General features: G+C 28.8%; 2 protein-coding genes and 1 long non-coding RNA gene across 4 annotated transcripts; 2 read left to right on the top strand and 1 right to left on the bottom strand.

The window, feature by feature from the left end:
* Positions 1-1,354, top strand: LOC111679555 (GDP-D-glucose phosphorylase 1). The gene is made up of 4 exons (XM_023441133.2): positions 1-169; positions 251-640; positions 741-1,047; positions 1,117-1,354. The coding sequence occupies exons 1-4, from the start codon at positions 23-25 to the stop codon at positions 1,215-1,217; spliced, it is 945 nt and encodes a 314-aa protein (XP_023296901.2). The 5' UTR covers positions 1-22; the 3' UTR covers positions 1,218-1,354.
* Positions 1,270-3,133, bottom strand: LOC111679556 (queuine tRNA-ribosyltransferase accessory subunit 2). Its single transcript, XM_023441134.2, has 4 exons — positions 2,917-3,133; positions 2,014-2,846; positions 1,634-1,759; positions 1,270-1,569 (listed from the first exon to the last, which is right to left on the bottom strand). Exons 1-4 carry the CDS (start codon positions 3,025-3,027, stop codon positions 1,377-1,379), a joined length of 1,263 nt encoding a protein of 420 aa, XP_023296902.2. The 5' UTR covers positions 3,028-3,133; the 3' UTR covers positions 1,270-1,376.
* Positions 3,134-5,113: 1,980 nt separating this feature from the next.
* LOC111687430 lies at positions 5,114-23,558 on the top strand. 2 transcript variants are annotated; one of them, XR_006941046.1, is made up of 3 exons: positions 5,114-5,248; positions 16,919-17,350; positions 23,454-23,558. It is a non-coding gene; the product is annotated as an uncharacterized LOC111687430 (long non-coding RNA). The 2 variants fall into 2 exon arrangements; XR_006941045.1 differs by having other exon boundaries at positions 16,874-17,350.
* The last annotated feature ends 67 nt before the right edge of the window (positions 23,559-23,625 follow it).

The raw sequence follows: 23,625 nt of genomic DNA, 5'->3' as shown, positions 1-23,625 counted from the left end.
ACGTTACCTCACTAAACACACAATGTCCCTTAAAAAACCAGCAAATCTTTTCCTAAATGAATTAATACAAAAATGGCAACAACTGCAACTTATGCCCAATGTATTTGCCTATAAATTGGAGATAACACAATGCAAATATTTGCCGGGAAAATATCAATTTTATTCAGAGGTATGTAAAGTAATTAAACGAATGGACGGACAGACAAATTTTTCACCAAATAATAAAAAAACTTTTAAAACACATTTCTAGTACAATCCCAAACGTATCACCCTACGAAGACCACCACAAACTATACTCTCTATGGATCCACAATTTAATGAAGAAAAATTTAATTTCAAAAAAGTTGCTGCAGCCGAAATTTTAATGAAACTTAAATTTGAAGAGGAAACGGAAATATCATTTATTATAAATAATAGTCCATTAACAAAATATCACACCTTAATATGTCCGAATGTAGAGAAGGGTTTACCGCAACGTCTTACCTCGGATGCTTTAAGATTTTGTGTTGATTTTTTATTGTCTTTAGAGGGAAATCGTTATTTTCGTATTGGTTATAACAGTCCGGGAGCCTTGGCATCAGTTAACCATTTACATCTGCATTTAATGTTAATTGAAAAGGAATTGTATATAGATCGTGTGGTAAGTTTGGAAATGTTTAAATAGTTTTCTAAATTGAACGGCAATCACGGGATTGCGATTGAAAGAATTGTTAACAAAAAATATTCAATTACTTTTTCAGAAACTACAACATCTCTCTGACCCGGATATATATTGTTTGGATGACAATATGCCCACACAGGCAGTTTGTTTTATATTCGATACTCATGATTCAAAAACAAAAATAGAACTAAAATTACTCAAACTCTTTAAATTTATAATATGGTTATGCGATAACAATATGCCACATAATATTTTCATGACACCGGTAGCGGAAGATAAAAAATTAAAAATCTTTGTTTTCGCCAGAGAAGAATTTTGCATTGTAAAACAATTTAATACAATAAATATAGGTTTTTGTGAATTAGCGGGTTTTGTTCCTATAGGAGGTAAATGTATCTTTTAAGCGAAAAAAATTAGAAAAAAATATGTTTAACTAACATTCTTTTATCTTTTAGTGCAAGAACTTTACGACTCTCTAACGGAGGAGGATGTTATTAGAAAAATAACTTCTGAAAGTGGTGAAGTTTATAAAAAGATATATAAATATTTCGCCTAACAGTAACTAATCAGTTTTATACAAAAATTTAGAATTAATTTAAACCATAAGATATGTTTAGCTAAATGTACATTTATTATAAAAAATAATAGCAAATTACAAAAGTAAAATAAATATACATTATAGTCATTACTAGCTCCAAAAGTTTTTCACTTTTTATTATTCTTTGGCATCAGCAAACCCTTTGCCTAAACCTGCTCTACTAATAACTTTAGTATTGGCTTCGATGCGATACTCTACAGGTTTATCACCGCCTTGTTTTTCTAGCAATTCTATTAATTCGTTTAAATTGTCATTTGATATGCAGTTTTGTATTGTGGTAAAGAATTGCATTAGATGATGTAAGTTGTGGCTGCAAAAGAAAATTTTTTATATTAATTTTAAAAATAATTCGTTGTGTTTTCATAGTTACTTACATCATTATTAGTATTGGTCCTAAAAGTTCAGAGGTTTTATAAAGATGATGTATATAAGCTCTTGTATGTTTCTGACAAGCCAAACAAGAGCAGTCCTTTAGTAGTGGATTAAAATCTTCTTTTAAGCTAAAATATGTGTGTGTGTTTTTTAATGTATAGTTTTTTATTTAAATTTAACTAATGGAAATGTGCTGATTGTATCTATTTAATCTTATTTAAAAATTATGAAGGATGGGAAAATTTTTTGCAACAATTAAAAAACTTGTATCAAAACCAGCTTTGACTAGATTCTTAAATAACATCGAATATTAAACTTTAAACCAATTAATGAAACATGAGGATGTTTATGATAAAAAAATAAAAACTTTTCCTGGACTTACCACTCATCTGTAACATCTATAAATGGCGTTTCCGTCGTTGTTTTCTGGCTCAAATCAAAATTAAAAGATAAAACCTTAAAATTAGTGGCAGCACAATAAGCATATGATGAATCAAATATATCAACTCCTAATTGAATCAATTTTAACATAATCACTGGAGTAAAAGCACCCGGCAACATAAAAGGTTTATCCGTATCCAATTCCTTAAAGCAATGACTCATAATAGGCATAATTTGTTCACTTTTTACCTCTGTAGCAGACAAGCCATAACTATGGAAACCTTCAAAAATATAACCACCTATCACTGCGGCACCTTTCGCTTTGGCATGTTTAATAGATTGTGAACGATTAAAGGTATTGTAGCCTCCTACAATGGGAGCAAATAAGCAGCTCTTTTTTAAAGTCTCGGAGTTATTGTGATGTTCATAACAGGCATCCATAAATGCTTCAGTACGATCCACCGACTTTTGTATTCTTTTCTTAGCACTCTCCCAATTAGTATCAGCATCGCAGAGACCTTGATAAATGTCAGGTTTAAATGCCTCCACTAAACTAACAAACTTTTGCACAGTGAGTGGCTCTTTGCCACGACGTGTAAACAAAGGTACAATATCTTTTTCATTAAAGCCTCCTGGAATTAATTCGCAAGGATCTCTTATGGTGAGGAAGGTAGGATAATCTTTGTATCCTACAAAACCAGACAAACCACCACCTTTGAAATGAGTCAAAGCTTCTTTCATATGATCCATGGTAGCCAAAGACATTTGTAATACTTGTTGCTCTTGGGTGACATGGTCAAATACATCACGACTGAGGTAGGGTATGCTACCACCCTGCAATTTAATAGCATTACTTAAAACATATTCCCGGCTAAATTTCTTGAATATATTAATATTTGTTTACCTTTGTCACCTGCACTAACAGAGGAGTTTTATATTGTTTTCCACTTTCCAGCTGCACCAAATGCCCTAGACGTCCAGAGTTTTTACTTAAATGTTCTATAACGAATTTCATAACTAATTTTATGTGTATTTTTTTGGAAAAATCCTCAAAAAATTATTTTACAATCTATGACAAATATTTCTTAATACTAATACCGCGTTTTACAACAACAAAAACACATGTTTCGTTTTTTTATTGTTGTGCAAAAACAGAGTTGTTACATTGTTAGCCACAGGATTGCCACAGCTGTAGAAAGGTGTAGACATTGTTGGGACTTCTAAATATTCGACACTTGATTATTTTATTTTTTTATTTATGATTAAAATGCGAATATAATTTTCACTTATCTATCAAAAAATCTTTTTTGCCAATGTTTACCCCTAAAACAACATTTCATTTGATTACCCTTACTGAAATAGGCCAAAATAATGATCTATTATTATCTATTTTCATACCGTTTCGGAACGGTTGCCAAACAAAGCTAGAAACATATAATTATTATGTATATTTTTCTATGACCAATCCGAATTTAACATAAATTATATAATTTTATCTATAAAACATATATTATAAACATATATGTTACTTATGTCAAGTTATTTAAATCGACTTTACACGATCACACAAGTAATATGATCTGTCAAAATTTTGTGTAGAAAAGTACGGATGGGATCGTTTAAACGCAATATATAATGAAACCATCACACATTGAGAGAAAATAATATTTGAAAGTTGAGAGAAAAGAATATTTGAAAGTCGTATGGCTCTCTTCATTTTTTGAAATGATTTAAAGTCGCATCAGTTCAGGGATGTATTTTTATGTAAACACATACAAAAAAGTGAAACAGCTATTTCCATCTTACTTTGTTATTGTTTTATACCAATCGTGTAAACACAAAAAATTTATTTTTTGTCATACAGATGGAATTTCATTTTACTTCTTCATTAAACTTGTCGTACGTAAAGTGTGAACGTCTGAAGGGCCCTTTACAGGTTGCCAAATCCATTATTACCTCGTCCCCAAGTTAATCCCTTTGTAACTTTTTTGTTATTTGTTCTTAAATTACAAACATGGATTTCAAATAGAAAAACAGTTGATATGTTGATTCTTATTATATGTGGACTTTTTGTGCAAAATTTTATAACGATATTTTAAAACGCATAACTATTATTGTTTATGTTTGAGAATACAATACTTTAAAGAATGATCTGAAAATGCTCAATTCTATTGATTTTAAGAAAATCCGCTTTATTTTTTCAACTTTATGGTACTATATCTAAAAAACCATATGTTATCGACAAATTTTAAACCCAGATTCCAGCTCAGGGCTCTGGGTTAAAACATGTTTGACCTGTATTATCATCGATTTGGACCTAACAAAGTAGATTTTCTAAATAAAGGCAAAATAATATCAGAAACAACCTGAAAAAGTAAATAAGCTGACATTTTTGTGGTGGACAAAAAGTTCTAAGTTGACAACACTTTTACATAAAAATAACAACTATTTTTGACACATCCTTTTCTTTTGTGAGTAATTTATTTAACCTCTAATTGTTGATAATCACTCACACATTTAGTGCTCAATATTATTGAAACTGTGATTTGAAAAAGGAGTTAAAGATTCGCAATTTTTATTTATTTATTGTTTCTTTTATTTAGAGTGTTTTTTATTTATTTGTTTTGTGTTTTAAATAATTACAAAAAAGTGCACAATAAAGAGTGTTAAATAAAAAAAACAAAACGGTATGTAAAGTAAAATTTAACACAAATAAACAAAACCTAATTATGTAGCATCACTTTGATTCAACTGTGAATTACCAATCGCTACTGCAAACTTTAACACAAAATACGAAAGTTGTATAATCAATGTTGCCATACAAGGAAAAATTCTCCAGTTGTGGGATACACTTGAAATTTCTACATATTATTGGGCCAATCGGATAGAGTCCAAATAAATTTTGCATTGTACATAACGCAATGATTGTGTCGATTTATTAACATCATTGCGTTATGTTTTTGGCAAAAGTATTGTATGTGTTTAGGCTTTTTTATCTGATTACACACCATATGTGTAGCTGAACAAAAGCAAAGCAAAACAAAAAGTAGAAACAGAAATAAAAAAGCAAAAAGTAAAGTGAAAATAATGTGCCGAAATTTCTTTAGTCTGCCATGCTCTTGCACAAAAACCAGTGCGAAACGAAACTTTGTTGTGCGGTGTTTGTCAGTCGGTCGGTTGTCATTTGCCGTTAAAAAAAATCAATGTATAACTTATGATTGCTGTGTTTTTAAAAAGTAAAGAACTTAATAATAAAAGAATACCTACTTAATGTTAAAAATCTATGCTCGCTTATTTGTTTCTTTCTTTACTTTAATATTCGCAAAAAAATTGTTTGTTGTTTTAATTTGTGTACGAAAAACATGTTTCAGCAGTGACAAGTAAAATACCAAAAATAATACATATTTTTTATTTGTTTAGAGAATATTTTCTCTTTTTTTAATTTGTAGGGTAAATGTACCAATAGTCGGCAGTTTAACTTTTTTCTCTTTTTCAAACTATCCCCCTAAAGAGTCGGTAAATGTTATTACGATGATTTTTAGTTATTTCAATTATGTGTTTAGTTAAGTTTTAAATCTATTTACCTTTTTTGAAAAACAAATAACTAATTTTTAGTAATTTGTAAATTTTGTTAAAAACTCCACATTTTCCAATAGTCGGCACCAGTGTTCCTAAGTTCGACAAAAAATGTCCCTATAGTCGGCAGTAGATTTTTTGTTTGAAAAAAGCATATTTATTTATAGAAAAAAGTGATATATACACAATTTTCCAAAGAAAATATTTAATTAAATTTTTTCTATAGAAATAACTGTAATAATATCGTTTTTTCTGTAGAAAAATATGTTATGAACATAATTATAATTGTAATAAGTATACATAATAACATTTTTTTCTATAGAAAAAGAGTTATACATGCAATTTTCTGTACAATATTATATTTTTTGTTAGAGAAAAAAGTAATTTTTTATAGGGAAAAGTGTTATATGTACTGTTTTTTAAAGAAAATCTTTTATAAAAATATGCAATTTCCTATAGGAAAAAATTTAACATAAGATTCATAGAGGATATTATAATAAGAACACTTTTCTATAGAAAAATTGTCATACTAGGAATTTTCTATAGAAAAAAATGTTATACTCATAATTTTTTTGTAAAAACACAGTTAAGAAGCAATTTTGTTAGAAAAAATTTCAATATGCAAAATTTTTAATAGAAAAAACTGTTATACACATATTTTTTGTATAGAAAATTATATTCTGTAGTAAATAATTGTAATCTTCTGTAGAAAAAGCTATTATAGAAGTAATTTTCTATAGAAAAAAAGGATATACACACAATTTTTCATAGAGAAAACTGATATACACATAATTTTTTGTATCAAAAATTGTTATACATAAAATTTTCTATAGAAAAAAATTGTATACACATAATTCTCTATAGAAACAAATGTTGTACAATCAATTTTCTATAGAGGAAATTGTAATATACATAAATTTTTATAGAGAAGTGTTATACATAAATTTTTTTTACAAAAATAACTGTTATACATATAATTTTTGAAGAGAAAATTGTTATATAGAAATTTTTCATAGTAATATACCCAATTTTCTATAGAGAAATAATAAATTTTAGAGTGCCGACTATAGAATACGTATGATCGAACTTAATACCCAGTAGTCGGCACCCCTATGCCGACAATAAGAATTCATAAAAAATTTTGTTCCTAATGGCGGCAGCGATTAAAATTACAAAAAAATATATTTTTAACTAACTTTTTCACTTTAAATTGAATATTTCAACTGTTTTCTTTCATTTAAATCAATTTTTGTCCAATAAATCATTTAATTTCATATAAATATTCACTTGTTTAAGGTGGCACTAAAACTAAATTTTTTTTAAGAAAACTGACAGTACTACAAATGCTGCAAAGCTGTCACTAAAAAACGTCAAATATAGAGGAAATTAGTAATCCTACTTAAATTTACTCATTTCATAAAGCAAAAAGACCATATTTTCTATGAAATATAGATCAAACCTTAATAAATTTGTACAGCTTTTCTTATTTATTTACATTTTTATGTAAAAGATGCCGACTACTGGGTGATGCCGACATTAGGTGCATTTACCCTATTTCCTTTTATTAATATTTGTTCATACATATGTACGTATGTATATTTTAAGTGCTCGCCTAGCAAAGTGTAATTAAGAAAAAGTTGTGTGTGCGTTTATTTTTTATTTGCTTTACTTAATTTTAATTTTTTTACTTGTTCCGTTTTTCTTCATTATAGTTGCTCACTAGCAAACTGAACTTTAATAAAATGAGCTAATGACCGAACAAACTCTCTCTTTCTCATTTACTCTAGTTAATTTTAACATTGAGTGTACAAGAGATGGCAACAAGCGCCCGCTTTTCCCCAATAATTTTTGTAGTTTTTGTTTTATTATAATAATGATAATAATATAATTTCTATTTGTGTTCACAAGTAGTTGCCAGACGGTTGAAGTGAAAAATCGCTTAAGAAAATAACAGTAATTTACTCATAACTTTCATTATTAAATCAGCTGTTACATTTTGAATAGCAAAGTCATAATATAAGGTTGTCATATGTGGTATTTTTTAGTTTCATTGCCAAATATTGTTACAGGTATTGCCAAACGTTGATATTTAAAAACGCTTAATATTAGGAATTCTAATATGTACATTAGAGATGTATCTCATTTTGTTAATTGGTGTCAAAATTTTAGCCTAATTGTACCTATAACAGGAACTCGTAAAAGAACTCGATTAAAAAGTGTAAAATTGCTTAAGCAATAGGACTTCTTTGATTTCTTCAAAATTTGTGCCATGGAAATAATAAAATATTTTTTTTATAAAACTAAAAAAACAAGTAAGAGTGCTATATGGTGTATTTAAAAAGTTTAATTTTATAAAATGTATATTTATTTCACTTTTCCTACTATGTATATCATTATGGAAGCGAAATAAAACACATAAAAAGGCAATGAAACCAATAGACATTCAAAAGTACAAAAAAAAAACAAAATACACAACGCCATGAAACCAATCGTCGTCCAAATACAAAACAAATACATAGCGCAATAAAACCAACAGACATCCAAACATACGAAACAAAATGAAAAGCGCAATAATACTAAATATATCCACACCTACTCAAGGTACACAACACGCGTTATAGGCTTATGTCAAAAAAGTTGAAATAGTGTATTTTCATTTTAGACCTGGTTCACACTAGGAAACTTTTAATTTTTGTGTGTGAGAGAAAGAGAAAGAAATATCAACCATCTCTTTCTCTCACACACAAAATCAAAAGTTTCTCAACAAAAGTTTCCTAGTGTGAACCAGTTACACACTGCCGTTTGTAACGCGTCTGCGCGAAAAGTTCAGCAACATTTAACTTTTCACGCGTCTGCATTTGATCAGTGCTGTATTTTGTTTTTGTGTAGAATAAAAATATACTAATATGAAATAACTTTAAATTTTGTTTTTTAAACAGTAATCATGTAAAAAAAAAACAATAAAAGAAAGATTAAAATGACGCGTGATGTAAACTTCCACCTTATAAAGCGCAAAAAGTTTAAAAAGCGTAAAACGCGTTGCCACCTCAATGCGTGTTGTGTACCTCCACCTTTTATTTTAACAATACATAGTGTTGTTATTGCTTGTTTATCAAAACATGAAAAAATTGTCTCTTTTTGATAAAATTTATGAACCGATTTTGCTTATTTCAACAAACATACAGACGGACAAGGGTTAATCCACTGCGCTACCTAAAAGGATACATAATATGTAATATATATAATAGAAATTACAAACGGGATGACAAACCTATATATACTCTAATTCTACTTTAAAAGTTGATGTCCTAAGAAACAAATTCCTTTTTCGAGGGGAATGGTATTCACTCTTCAAGAAGCTATTCGGACTCTTAAATTTATTAATAATAGTAATTTTTAACGTGATCCGAAAATCAAATATTTTAATTAATATTCACATTATATCAATGAGAATAAATTAAAACTAAAGTTTAACTGTTGCCCTGTCTTAAAATGTTTATGCTGGCGTCAATATTTGGTAAGGCTAGATCGAAAGATAAAATCAACTTTTTGGATATGTTTTAAAGATTTACCATACCATATACATATGGTTTTCATTACTTAAACTTAAAACTGTGGTACACGGTTGTTAGAGTAAAATGTGCAAAAAATGTCTAACTATCGTGTGAACTTACAATTTTTCTTCCGAAGCATTGTCAGAAAAAGTATTACTGACAATGTTGCAAGTCAAAATTTGTATGTTGACACTGTTGTTAGACAGAGTTAAGATCTAACCGTGTACATAGCTTTACATATAATACAGAAACACTATTATTATTCCTGTCAGTGGACCTTAATGGACTCTATCCAAGAAAAAGAAATATAAATCGGTATGTCACATGGAAAGGAAATTTCTGAATTGGAAATCTTTGAAATATGTTTAGAAGTTTTGTAATGCAATTGGAAATGGTGTAGTCACATTGACATGTGCTTGGATCTGAAAATTATGGTCTAATAGACCGATGCAGATATAAGATTTAAAGTTTTGATGCGATTATAGGAAGGTTACTGGTTTAATATAAGATGTAGGGTTGTTGTTACTACTACGTCTACAATTCTCTACACCAAGGTTTCTACATTGAGTTCAGACTTCACAGATAAACTTAAATATTATTCCTCATCATTTTCTTAATTGTATCAAATCGATTGTTGTAGAAGAGTTTTTACGATGTATTTGATAGGAGCAATTCAATTGCAAGTCGTGTAAACGTCATCCTTTTTGAAAAATTAAAAAAATCACCAAAGCGCTTATGAATCTTTACATCTGGCAGCCATAGACATACATAGTAGTGATTTTGTTATAGTGTTTGTGTCCGTGTGAGCATTTTTGTTGTTGTTTATATATTTTACCTAATACAACAACAGTTCGGTTTATTATTTTCAGTTTTTTTGTTTCCTAATTAAGTTTATAATTAAAATTAATTGAAAAATTACAATTTTGTTCATTTATTGTGTATTAAACGAGATGTTTAAAATAATATTCGAGAAATATTTCAATAAATAACTAAAATTTTGAAAAAGCAAAAAATATATAAGTACATACATATATGAAAATTTTAATGATTTAATAAATTATACACATCTAATGTAAGCTTATGCACACTCATGTATGTATGTCTGTGTGATTTAATAATTTTTAAATAAAAAAATAATAAAATAATATTATTTTTAATATAAACTGGTAAATTATTCAATCTATATATACATATGCATATCAAGATTTATTTGTTACTTTTGTTTTCTTTTAAATTTTTTTTAATTTCTTCTTTTAAATTATCCAATTTTTTTATACTGTGACGGGATAAATGAAGCAGTAATTTAATTTCTTACTTAGATTCAATTTATTTTACGAAGTCAGTTAGATGAATCTGGTATTTAATACACATTCAAAAGATAGACCTTTTACTCTGCTGTGAAAGGTATTAGAATATTCAGGTTTATAAATTAAATTTCTATGGTTCTGTTAATTTTTTTGTATTAAACTCGAAAAGCAAAGCGAAAACAGCATAAACTTAAGACCACAAAGAATTGGTTATACTTTATCTGTATCCCTCGTCATTGTCCTTGAGGACCTAAAGTAAAAACCCTGCATTTATATTAATTACATCTTTTAGGGCCAATTTTTAGATGAAGGATTAGGGATTAAATTAAAATTGATCCCCGAAAGTTGTTTTTAAATACTCAATCAGCTAATTTTGTTTGCTAGTTTAAGCGCCTAATGGAGATGGTTTAAACTTGAGCAAAAAATTTAGAAGTGTAAACAGCTGATGCAAAAAAATAATATAATTTTTACTAAAATAAACATTAAAATGTTTAATTTATTGATTAGTATTAATTAGGGAGACTTGACAATACATAGATTTTGTTTTAAATTTAATTTTTTATTAATTTTCATATTACATTAACAATTGTATTCTTCTTTTTAAAAAAAAAACATGCATTGTTTTGTATGGCAACACTGCAAAAACATTAAAAGGGATTAACATCAGAACCAATTTATTTATTGATTAACTAATCTGATTATTACTTGGCATTTGATTGCCAACTTAAAAACTCGCTCTTAATTAGGGTTTTATAAATCGAATAATCGAACAATCGACTTTTTGTCGAAAGTCGACTATTTTGTTCCAAAAAAGTCGTTAACTCGATTAAAAGTCAAAAAAAGTTTAAAGGTCGAAAATAGTGGGAAAAAGTAAAAAAAGTCTAAAATAGTCGAAAAGTCGAAAAAAGACAAAAATAGTCAAACAGTCGAAAATAGTTGAAAATCGAAAAAAATCGGAAAAAGTCGAAAATCGTCGACAAGTCTGAAATACTCGAACAGTCGAAAATAGCCAAAAAGTCGGAAAAAGTCAAAAAAGTCGAAAATAGTAGAAAAATGTTGGAAAGTGGAAAATAGTCGAAAAAGTCTGAAAAATTCGACTATTTACAAAATAGTAAAAGTCAAAAAGTCTACTTTTAACTAACTGAAAAAAGTCGAAAAATCGAAAAAGTTCAAAAGTCGACTTTTACATAAATGCAAAAAGTCGAAAATAGTCGAAAGTCGAAAGTCTGAAAAAGTCGACTATTTACAAAATACTAAAAGTCGAAAAGTCTACTTTTAACTAACTGAAAAAAGTCAAAAAGTCGAAAAATCGACCTTGGATAAAATGCAAAAGTTGAAAAGTCGACTTTTACCTAAATGCAAAAAGTCGAAAAGTCGACTTTTACCTAATGCAAAAAGTCGACTTTTCATTTCAACTATAGAACCCTACTCTTAATGGTACATGCTTCGAGATTAGTAAGACTATTTAAAATTTCATCCAAATGAATCGAAATGATATACAATTATCTGTTGGTCGTAATACCTCTCGTATTCAAAATCCATTTCGCTGCTTATTTGTTCAAAAATTAAAAAATTAAGTCGGAAATATCGAATTGTAAAAAAATAAAAATTTAAAATTACCTCAATATCATAACCACAAATTCACCACAATAAGTGATTTTTTAAACTGTTCTCGTATTAAATCAACTTGTTACTTAGTACTACATGGTGTCACTGTACATTAATTTGATATTTAACGGTATTTTACTACATTTACTATTGTTGTTTTCTTTAAACATTATTCATAAATATATTCACACATAATTTTATATACATAACTTATGTATGTATTTATGCATGTTTATACATATGTATGTATTTATTTAAACTATATACAGTATTACTTTTCATTGACAGAATACTTAATTTTACTTGCATTTGATTGTCTACTGTCCATTTGTCTGTTTGTCTATATTCTATTCTCTACAATTTAATTCTTATTGTCATCAGTAAATTGAAGAAAAACACATGGACACTCACTCAAATAATACTTTTATATTTATTAAGTATCGATGTGTGTGAGTATGTTTTTGTGCTCAGCACAAATGCTAGGAAATTTAATTTATCCTATTTTTTATTTATGCAATCCCGGTGTATAGAAGTACTACCTTTATATATTATAGTATAATGGGACTATAAACTGTTGGTGTCAAATGCATTCTCAGTCCCTCCCTGAAATAATTGGTCTTAGAGAATCAAACAGGACATGTCCTGGCAGGTCACTGTTTGGGATTCACGTATTAGCTGTGATTTAAACCCAAAATCGCAAAGAGAAAATTTTAGTTTAAGGATTGATAACATGAGCTATATATGTATGTATGTATGTATGTATGTATGTATGTATGTATGTATGTATGTATGTATGTATGTATGTATGTATGTATGTTTGTGTTCTCACTCCGATATTTCAACAGTTGGCACTTGGTGATGTGGCAGAAATTGTTCTAAATTGTTGAAATTTTGGAAAAGACTCTTAATTACTCCAGGGAAACTAGAACTGATTATGTGTTTTCAATTCGGGAAATATACCGGAGCTTTTACCATCCCAACAGAATACATATTCTATTCCCTGTTCTTGAAATTTTTATTTCCCTCGTAGGGAAAATTGTTATTGTGAACTTGTTGTTCATTCACAATAGTTAATTTTGTATGGAACAGCTGTTCAATGTTTTCAAAATTCCATCAACAAATTTCACAACAGAGAATTTTTTTCACGACAAAAAAGTTAGTGAACGAAAAAAATCTATAAGTGAAAAGGGGACATATTGCATGTGAAGTGATAATTGGCGATCGTGGTGATTACGTTATGAAATTCCTACATCCTTGTCATACCATCTTTACATACAGAGATACCGATATATTGATGATGTATTTCGCTCTACAAAATTTTTATTTCTCTAATTTGATTAAAGGTTTGGGTGCTTCGGCATGGCTCATAACAGCGAGATTTTAACAAAATACTTTATAGTATACAAATAATACCCTGAGCAATCTGAACTACAACAAGTAATATTTCTATATTCGGCTGTGTCGAATCTTATATACCGTTTACCAAGTATGTTTTAAAAAACACATAACATACACACAAACAAATATAAACTGTAGCAGAAAGAAATATTAACCGTTGTACTGTAATACCACGGTCAAACTGTATTACCACCCTCACACAAATATGAGCTGTATATTATTACTGCTTTATCTCCTTTTTCTTGTTATACCCTTCACCTTCGTGAGAACAGAACAGCATCCAAACATACAAACAAAAAAAAAAATACACAGCTGAATCAACCAAGTACATCTCCACACGCACATGTACATCTTTATCCAATTCACAGTGTTGTTGTTGCTTTTTTAACAATGCATGAAAAAATGCGGCTTTTTTGATGAAATTTTCAGAGGTTGTCTCGGATTTTTGCTCATATCTCCGTTATTTATAGACCAATTTTGCTGATTTTAAATAGCGATCTTCTCGAAAGCATGTCTAAATGAATTATTGATATCTCGCCGATATCTGGGGACCTCAAAAAACTGATTTCAGCAGACAGACGGACATGGCTTAATCGACTCCGCTATCTATAAGGATCCATAATATATATATATACTTTATAAGGTCGGAAAATTATATTATAGAAATTACAAACGGAATGACAAACTTATATATACCCTTCTCACGAAGGTGAAGGGTATAAAAAGGCACTTTTTGGTGATGTTAATTGAAACTATATGGGATCATATTTAAAATCGTATATATGAAAGTATAAAATATGTTAATTTATTATTAAAAAGATTTTTATTGTGTATGCAACTATCTATACACATGTATGTATGTGCAAATTTAATAAAAAAAACGACCTTGGTACGCTTTTATAATTGTTACCTTGATATTAAAGATTTTCTACATGTTGCAAGCATCGTTCAACTATAAATTTTAATTAATAAGAAAACGCTTGGCAACTCTAAAGAAATAAGAGCTCATTTACCTGCGCCTGTACAATAATTATGACAACAATAACCAAATTATGGTGCTGAAGAACGATGGTAATAATGTTGCCCAAATATTTTACTTTTACTTAAAGAGCCCCTTAAAATTCTACAAATACACAATAATTTGCCAACAAAAAATACAACTACACAAAAGACAAACAAACTACAATACTCTGCCCCAAACCCTAATAAATACCTTTAAAGAAAAAACATCATATATTGGTTTTTGAAAACAGAAAAATGTTCGTAAAATTAATTTCACATTAATGCTTCATTAAATTACAAAATCGTCTAAAATGGAATTAAAATCCAAAATGGCAATTGTTTTATAAAAGTCAAATGAATGTTGAGAAATCGTGTTTTGTTTTTTTCTTTTCATTTTATTTAATTTCAGTTCCACATTTTTTTTTTAAATTTCAAATTAAAAGCCCCAAAAAATTTTATATTAAAAAATTAAATTTATGTTAGAGAACATTTATTTTTACATTGAACGGAAATTAAAAGAGAACAACTGTTACTAACACTTTGCCGCTCTCTTTCTCTCTCGCTCTTACTCATCAATGCTAAATAATGAAATAAATTGTAATAAATTGTGATTTTTTTGTGTTTCATTATAAAAAAGGAAATAGCGGTGAACGGGTTTAGAAAATAAAAAAATACAAGCGACACAAAAAAAGAAAACTAAAAAAGAAAAATGTTCATGTACATGTGGAAAATATAAATTTTACAACAGCAACAACAAATGTACGAATTGCACATTAAACCGCAACAGCACGTTTTTCCTGACTTTGTTTTTTCTTCTGTTTTCATTTTACTGCTTCAGGTTTGGTTGTGTGTGTGTCTGTTTTTTATTTTTGCAAACGCATTTATGTCTGTTTCTAAGCTTTTTGTTTGTTTGTTTTACTTTTTTTACTTGCTACAACATACTTGATGTCTGTTTCGTTGTCTGTCTGGTCTGGCCTGGTACGAAGTCCGTACATATACGACACGAGGTAAATACACCAGACCACCAGTCAAACAAAACCAGCCACCAACAACAAACATTCTCGTTAAATTATTTGTACTTGGTTGATTTTTGGCACATTACAATAGAGTTGCCAACACTATCTATGGCATTTAAAATCTTGTAGGTATTTACACACATTTTGCAATTGTGAAAATCACCCCATTCGACAATAGAAGTAAAGATTTTTGATCACTTAAAATTTTAATTACCCTCAAAGTTAAAATTTCTATTGTGTTTTTGCTGTGGACAATTCATTCACAATAGTTCATATTCCATTACAATATTTCACAACATGTCCAAAAAGTTTGTAAACGAAAAAAGTGAAACGGGAACATATTTCACATGAAATGTTGATTGGCGATAGGTGTAATATTCTTTGCAATGAAATTATTTGTAGTTTTCGGACGACATATGTAGTCAATTAGGATCAATGTAGAATATTCAGGACTGTTTATTTTTTTTTAAACGTCGGAAGGATGAATATTTTATTTGCACTGAAATTACTTCTAGATTTTGGACGACTTATGGATCGATTTCGCCCAATTCTAAGGCTAAACAATTAGGATCAATATAGAATATTCGGTAATGTTTATTGATTTTGAACGTTGTAAGGATGAAAATTTCAGTTGTAAGAATTTGAATTTTTCCGAACAAACTCCAAATCCTTGGACTGCTTGTAGGAATGAATTCGTCGCGGTTGTCAGATCTTACGATATTGGCAAACAAATGTTTAAAAATGTCTAACAACTGTATGAACTTAACTTTTTTGTCTAACAACGTTGACAGAAAAAGCATTGTCATATAAATGTCTAATGAAATGGAACTATTGTCACATAAAAAAGATGATGTGAAGCTAAAATAAGATGTGACACCATTTTTCATGCAATAATCTGATAACTGACAAAGTAGATAGATACGTTTGTTTTCTGATAATTGTGTGGCAATGGAATTTAAAGGTTTTCCTACAACCATCTAAACTGACAATTTACGTACCTGTAGCTAAAAATGTTTCTTTGTCAGTACGTGTATACTTATGCTATGTATTCACGGTTGATAGATCTTACAACGTTGGCAGTAAAATGTGCAAAAAATGTCTAATAATACTGTCAACTTACAAATTTTGTCTTGTAATATTTTCGGTATTGCTTTTTCTGCAAAAGAAAAGTTGTAAGTTCAGACGATCAATAGACATTTTCTGAACACTTTACTGACAACGTTGTAAGATCTGACAACCGTCTATCACGGCTTTTAGTTTTATAAATGGACTTAATTAACTCTTGAACGTAGAATTAAGAAATTAATTTAATTAATTGTAATATTAATAGCTTGGCAACCCTCTAACACACTTAATAAGAAAATTATTCTCAATTTGTTACTCATCTTCTCTTTAAATAGTTTATACTCATTTTACTACTTTTACTCTCTCATTCTCTGTCTAAGTTTTGTTGTTTTTGTTTTGCTATCAAATTAACAAAAACATGTGTGTTTGTTTGTGAAAGCAAAGTAAATCTCCCATAAAGAAAATTTCACAAAAGAAAACAACGACAAAAAAACGCACAAGTACAAACACACGCACCAGAGCAAAAAGAAAAGAGAACAGTCGTCGTCGTCAAACACATTTGAAAAAACAAAAATCCTAACAAAGTCAACTGTGCTGCCATAGAAAAGATTTCTGTAAAGAGCTCTGCCTTCGTCGCTGCTGCTGAGTTTCCTTTAGATCAGTTTTGTTTTTTCTGCACTTCAGTATAAAATTAAATACAACTGTCAAGTTAGTGTGCGGTTAGTTGCGGCTTAGTGTAGAGTGTATTTAAGCGTATTGTGTGTATCGCGTTGTTATTTCATTTAACTACATGAAGCAAGAGCAACAACATTGTATGTTTTTTGTTTTTTTTTTTTTAATTTTATTTTTTCATCTTTCTACTATTCCTTCTTTATATCGATTGCATGTGTGTGTTGTGTAGTGTTTGTATTTAATTTTTTTATAATTTCTACTAATTAAAATGCCGTATGTTCTGTTATTCTTTTGAAATAATTTCAAATTTATATTTTATTACAAAAAATTATAAAGAAAAAAACAGCAAATATTAAAAAAATAAACTTGATTTCATGAGAACCAAAAAAAAAAAAAAAAATAAAAACTGAATATTTAATTTCATAAAAATAAAACTATAACTACTTGAAATTTTATGGTAATTTATTTGATTTTGTAAAAACCTCAAAACTAAAGAAAAACAATAAATTAAAGAAGTAAAATATAAAGAAAAGAAAAAAAAAACTAAAATAAGACCAAAGCAAAGAATATGACAATTATGAAAAGAAAAAAATAAAATACCAAAGGAAAAAACACATAAAATGTATGAAATATTAAACGTTATTTCTTTTAAACGGAAAACTATGAAATGAAAGAAAATTTAAAGAAAAATTCATAGAAAAGAAATTTAATGTGAAAACGAAATGAAAAAAATATCACGAGTAATTCTTGTTAAATATATCTATGTAAATTAATAATTTCATACAATAACAACAACAATAAAATTAAATAATTTTTATTGCAACAAACTAATAATAATAATACGAAAAGAAAAAAAATAAGAAAACCAGACATTAGGCCTCACAAAGGCGACGACTAACTACAAAAACAATAAAAATAAAAACAACAACAACAATAACTACAACAAAATATATTAGCAGCCAACAAGCAAAAAACTAAAGTCAGCCAAGAAATTAAGCAAACCAACCAGGCAAGCAGGCACTCAGTCAGTCAGGCACGCAAAACACTACATACTTTTTTCTTCATCTTCTTCTCTACAAGACCTTTTACGAACGAATAGCAGTACATACTCACACACACATACACTTGTATTCACATTAATATTGTACACACTCACTCACTTACACACATAAACCATACAAAACAGCAACCAACTTAAGGAAAAAGCCAAAAGGAAGACATACAAAACAACAACAATAACAACAGCACTAATACAACAACTACTACAACTATTAGTAGTGTTATAGTTGTAGTTGTTAACAAAAAAGTGTTGCCACATACAAGGATTTATATTCATACACTAGGCATATCACAGGACGAGTATCAGAGTGGAGTGTGATAATTAACAGGGTTTCAATAAGGAGAAAATACTTTTGCAAGTGTTGTGATAATTTAAAAATTGCATCATCCATAGATCTTGAATTGTGTTTAAGAAGATTCGATATTAGCCTTAAGTTATGGAAAATCCTTTTAAAGTTTGTAAGTTGTCGTTTTTTTATGTGCGATGTAAATCGTTGCTAAATTATTTGATACTCTCAGTCTTTAACGGAAAGATGTTGAAGTGATTTACATAAAACAGCCTAGACGGGCTTGGTGAGTTTTTGACATTCTTTCTGAATCTTATACACAACAAGCACTTTGTTCAACTACTCGTGTTATCAAATCTCTGACCATTGCTACACCGTTTCCGAGAAACAAAATCATTATTTCCGTGTACAACCACGCATATGGAATGGTTTCTGTTGGATCGGCAACAGCATCTAGAGACGTTATTGGTTAACCGAAAACCAAAAAAAAAAAAAAAAAAAAAAAAAAAAAAAAAAAAAAAAAACAAGGACTTGTTTTTATTCACATAGAACACACTTTGTAAAAAAACATGAGCGAACCGAGTAAACCCAAAACATACTCCGACAAGGAGGGAAAATTCAATGGTATCACTTGTATAAGATAAATTACATCCATCATTCCACCCAGCACACTTTTCATTCATCCCAGACATTAAAAAAAACATCCGAACTTATCACGAGTTACAGGCTTTAACGCGTATCAATCTTTTAATCAACATTTTCACATGGACACCGAAGACACCTCGACAATAACCGGGACAAGACAAAGTCGAAACTCTGCCCTGTGGACTAGCGGTTATCGTGGATTTCTGGTTAGACCCCATGTCAAATCATTCCGAGGAAAGGTCGAGAATACATTTGATCATCACAGGATTATAGTCCCGACAAACTAGAAGTATTAGAAGCACCTCTTTTCCCCAGGATTGCAATCTCTCCAAGATGTGGGAAGTTCGTTAATGTGAAATGCTCCCGATAGTTTTCTTTGCTGATTATCGAATTATTAGTTGATTATCAAACTTCTTCAGCTATAAAACGTCCGTAATCATGGTTCTGAAATTGGTATTGCTCTTATTTTCGTCCAAATTTAAGTAACTCTTCAATCAGCAAACAAAGAAGTTTGTATATTATATTGAACCATCTGGTTGAGTAGGCTCTTGTTCATGTGAAATGTCCGCGTTCTTCTTTTCGCAGAAGAATCGACTGACTCTTCGTAATGTTACACAATTACTTCTCACATGGAAAACCTTATATCGATTTACCGTCGTATAATTTTGGAGTTTTAAATAGTTTGAGGTCCAGTTAGTAAACAACTCCAGTTCGTCTTTAGGTCTAAGTCCCTAATCAAATTTTCTAAGATAAAAACAGATTACAGTTAAGTGTTAACTGCTACAGATTCTTTGCACTTACTTGTTTGCATTCTTCTTTCAAATAACCTGAACTCCAATCAGCGTGTGAACAATATTGTATTCGGTTTTTTATTTTCATCTCTTAGAAGGTATTACCAAGGATTCGAAACATTTCAGACACTATTATCAATGAAAATATATCACGAACAGTGATGATATGACCAGCGATAAAGTTTAAACTACGAATTGCCATCTTGCATTGTGTTACCATGCAGATAAATAAAATGTCGTCCCCAAAATGTCTTCTTCTTCAAACCTGTTCCTGTTCAGTAATGCAAAAGTCTTAATGATACTAAATCTACAGAATAACTGAGAAATCTTGGGTTCTTTTCGCTTCAACGTTTCAAAATATGTGAATCATGTCGAGATTATATAGTCACAGTTTAGTTACCATAACGTTTCGATTCTTCTAACTTGAAGGTACGACGTTAATGTGATAAAGAACTGTTTTATATAGCGGAATTTCTAATCTGGCTTTAGTAGAGCATTTTTCATTGTATTTGATCACAACTCGAGAGAAATGCAGCACGTTTACGATTGATTTCGGCGGTTCCAAATTGTTACGTTTTACATATGTGCAATTCATTCAGCAAAAGATCATCAATTTTTTTGACCTAAACTTTATGTGTTGTGTTTGACGCCTAGTGATATTTATTGGTATTTATTGAATAATTAAAAATGTTAAACAATAAACTATTTCCCATACGCTTTTTGGCTTTATTTATAGTTTCTGAATTCTGGCAACGCTAAACTTATTCCGGCAACAAGAAGAAAATAAAGGAATAATAAATTACTTTTTTTTACTTCCTTCATCTTCTCTGCACTTCTCCTCTAAAGATTTTTGCTAAAATAAAAAAGTATTTCTTTATTTTTTTTTGTTTTGTTGAAATTCATCTATAAAAAGTAATAAAAAATACCCTCGAAAAAAGAAACAAGAAATTTATTTTCTCGCAGTGAAAATTTTTCATCATTTTATTTTATTTATTTTTATTTTATTTCTTTATTTTTGAAATTGTAGTGGTGGCGAAAAAAAACCAGATCAATTAACAAAAAAAAAAAAAAAAATAGTAAAAAGACGCAGTTGAAAAAAAGGGAGCAGCCGCCAGCATTTTTCGGTTAAATTTTATTTCTAGAGAAAATTCAGTTTTTCGTAGTTGTCGTTTTTTTTATTATATATTTTTTTTGTTATTTTTCATATTAATAAATCAAGATAAAATAGTGGAAATTTAAAATTTAACACAAACGTTAAATAAAAGAGAAATGTTGATAAAATATCTCAGTATTGGGAACATGAACACAGAGATACATTCGAACATACAATTTAATAATATAATGTTCATATATACATAGGTATTTATGTATGTATGTATGTCTGTATATATTAAATACATGTTCACTATATATTATTATTATTATTAATACACACTCACACACATTCAGACTCTCTATACAACAATAATGAGGATTTATATATAAATTCTTCTTTTTTCATTTTATTTTATTTTAATATTGTAATTTATGATTTAAAGCATTGGCAACGTAAGATAAAAGGAATTTTTAAATAATGGCTTTATTTCTGTTTTTTTTTTATTTAATTAATTAAAATATAAGAGGGAAATAATTATTTTAACCACACCCAAAGTTTTCAAAGAGGCATTTTTTGTTTGTTTTCAAATGTATTCAAATCGGAATATTGAGTTCAATTGTTGTTGAATATTTTTTTGGGAATTGGATGAATTGGACCGTTACCATGTGTTTTGTTTAAAAATTAAGGGACTTTATTCATTAGTTTCTTAACTAACTCTTTTCCAAATCGACTTTGCTATAATCGATTTCGAAACTTCACATTTAGGGTACCATATCCAAGTAAAATAGTTACATTTCGTGAAAACATTGCCCCGAGCTAAATATTTATCCTCTTTTTGTCCTTAAAAATTAAGTTAATGATGAAGTTAGAAACATACACAAATTCATCTGTGCCAGTTGGGTCTTATCGAATAAAAGCTCAAGTTACAAATTCAAGTCTAAGACAGTTTGAGTTCCTTCTAAGAAATGTTATTCCTTAAATTATGAAAGAGTACGTCCAACTGGAACTTTTTAGGAAAAGCTTGGTTTTTGTAAACCGTGTATTTTTGATCTCTTTAAATATATGAAATTTAGCTTTAGTCCCTTCGGTTGTCAGATCTTACAACGTTAGCAGAAAAATGTTCAGCAAATGTCTAACAATCGTTTGCACATAAAAGGCATTTGAGACAATGTTGCAAGATGGAAATTGTAAGTTAACTGTTGAAATTTTTTCTGACAATGTTGTAAGATCTTACAACAGTGTATTCGTAGCTTTAGTCTGCAAAGAAACAACATCTTCTCTGAAAGTTAGATCTTTAATTCTAATGATATGTATACATTTTACTGACAACGTTGTAAGATCTGACAACCGTGAATCACAGCTATAAGAATGTATTGTATCCGTTTAATTTCGATCAACATTTGTACTTTTTTCAAATGCATCGACTTCTGTTGTGCCGAGAAAGGGCTTCGCCTTAGTCTTTTAATATTGTTGGACAAAGTCAAGTCGAAATATTAAATTTGTCATACTTAAGTCAACAAAAGCTCAATTTATCGAATCATGTCGTTAAAGATTACACAGCCTAACAAAATTTTAATTATTTTAAAACCCAGAAACCAAGGTTTAATTTTGTAAGGGACTAAGTCGCATTGAATCGAAATTAAGCTTAAGGTAAAACATTTAATCCTTTCATGAACAAATGTAGTTCAGTTGGTTAGTGTAAAAGGAAAGAGTTTCCAAAGTTAAAGACGACACAACAATTTTTATAAATAATAGTATCTTCGTGCAGTTATAATTCGAATACAGAATATTGATTATTTAGTACCTACTGGTCTAGTATACGCTCGGTTTTCGATTCGAGATTCATAAGATATATTCATGAGACAGACATTAGCCTAGACTATATCTTCTGCTATATTCTGTACTATAAGCTAGACATTATCATGAACTATGAAATAAACTTTAGTCCGATCTATTTTATTGGATTTATTGGAAAATTAGAAGGAATTAGGTCTAGGAAACTAAATTTCTATGGACAGGCCACTATCAAGCTTAGGATATCAAAGTTTAAATTGGAAATTTTAATAATTATTATACATTTTACAACGAACTTTACAAAATACAAATTTGAATTACAAAACTTACCACCAATTATTTTACTCAATAAATCTGGAAAATACAGTTTGTTAAAATTGTTTAAAATTCTCATGAAGTTTAAAAATAAAACGTTGGCATTGTTATTATATATTGTTATTATTAATTTAACCTCTATAACCTTAAACAAATTTAAATTTAAGTATTTGTTATTATTATTATTGTTTTGTCATTGATTTTAATTAAATAAATACAAAAAAAGTTAAAATAAAATTTCTTTTCATTTTTACAGATTTATTAAATTAATGGATATAGACGCTACTCAACACGACTCGTACAAATAATAAAACAAATTACGCATATTATAAATAAATAAAATTGAAAATAAAAAAAGAAAGTAAATGAAAAAAATTATGGTGAAATTTTTCAAAAACAAATTAAATTAAAGAAAAAAAGAAACAGCT

Source organism: Lucilia cuprina, chromosome 5 (assembly GCF_022045245.1).
Source record: "Lucilia cuprina isolate Lc7/37 chromosome 5, ASM2204524v1, whole genome shotgun sequence".
Lineage (NCBI taxonomy): Eukaryota > Metazoa > Arthropoda > Insecta > Diptera > Calliphoridae > Lucilia > Lucilia cuprina.
Note: the sequence above shows the minus strand (reverse complement) of the source record. Positions and strands in the feature narration are given on the sequence as shown.

What these genes read in the sequence shown, in the direction of transcription:
- LOC111679555 (XM_023441133.2), top strand. Translation starts at nt 23, where the DNA reads ATGTCCCTTAAAAAACCAGCAAATCTTTTCCTAAATGAATTAATACAA. An exon ending in AATATCAATTTTATTCAGAG is followed by an intron (nt 170 to 250) that starts GTATGTAAAGTA and finishes ACACATTTCTAG; the next exon opens with TACAATCCCAAACGTATCAC. An exon ending in AATTGTATATAGATCGTGTG is followed by an intron (nt 641 to 740) that starts GTAAGTTTGGAA and finishes TTACTTTTTCAG; the next exon opens with AAACTACAACATCTCTCTGA.
- LOC111679556 (XM_023441134.2), bottom strand. Translation starts at nt 3,027, where the DNA reads ATGAAATTCGTTATAGAACATTTAAGTAAAAACTCTGGACGTCTAGGG. An exon ending in TGTTAGTGCAGGTGACAAAG is followed by an intron (nt 2,847 to 2,916) that starts GTAAACAAATAT and finishes ATTAAATTGCAG; the next exon opens with GGTGGTAGCATACCCTACCT. An exon ending in GGACCAATACTAATAATGAT is followed by an intron (nt 1,570 to 1,633) that starts GTAAGTAACTAT and finishes TTTCTTTTGCAG; the next exon opens with CCACAACTTACATCATCTAA.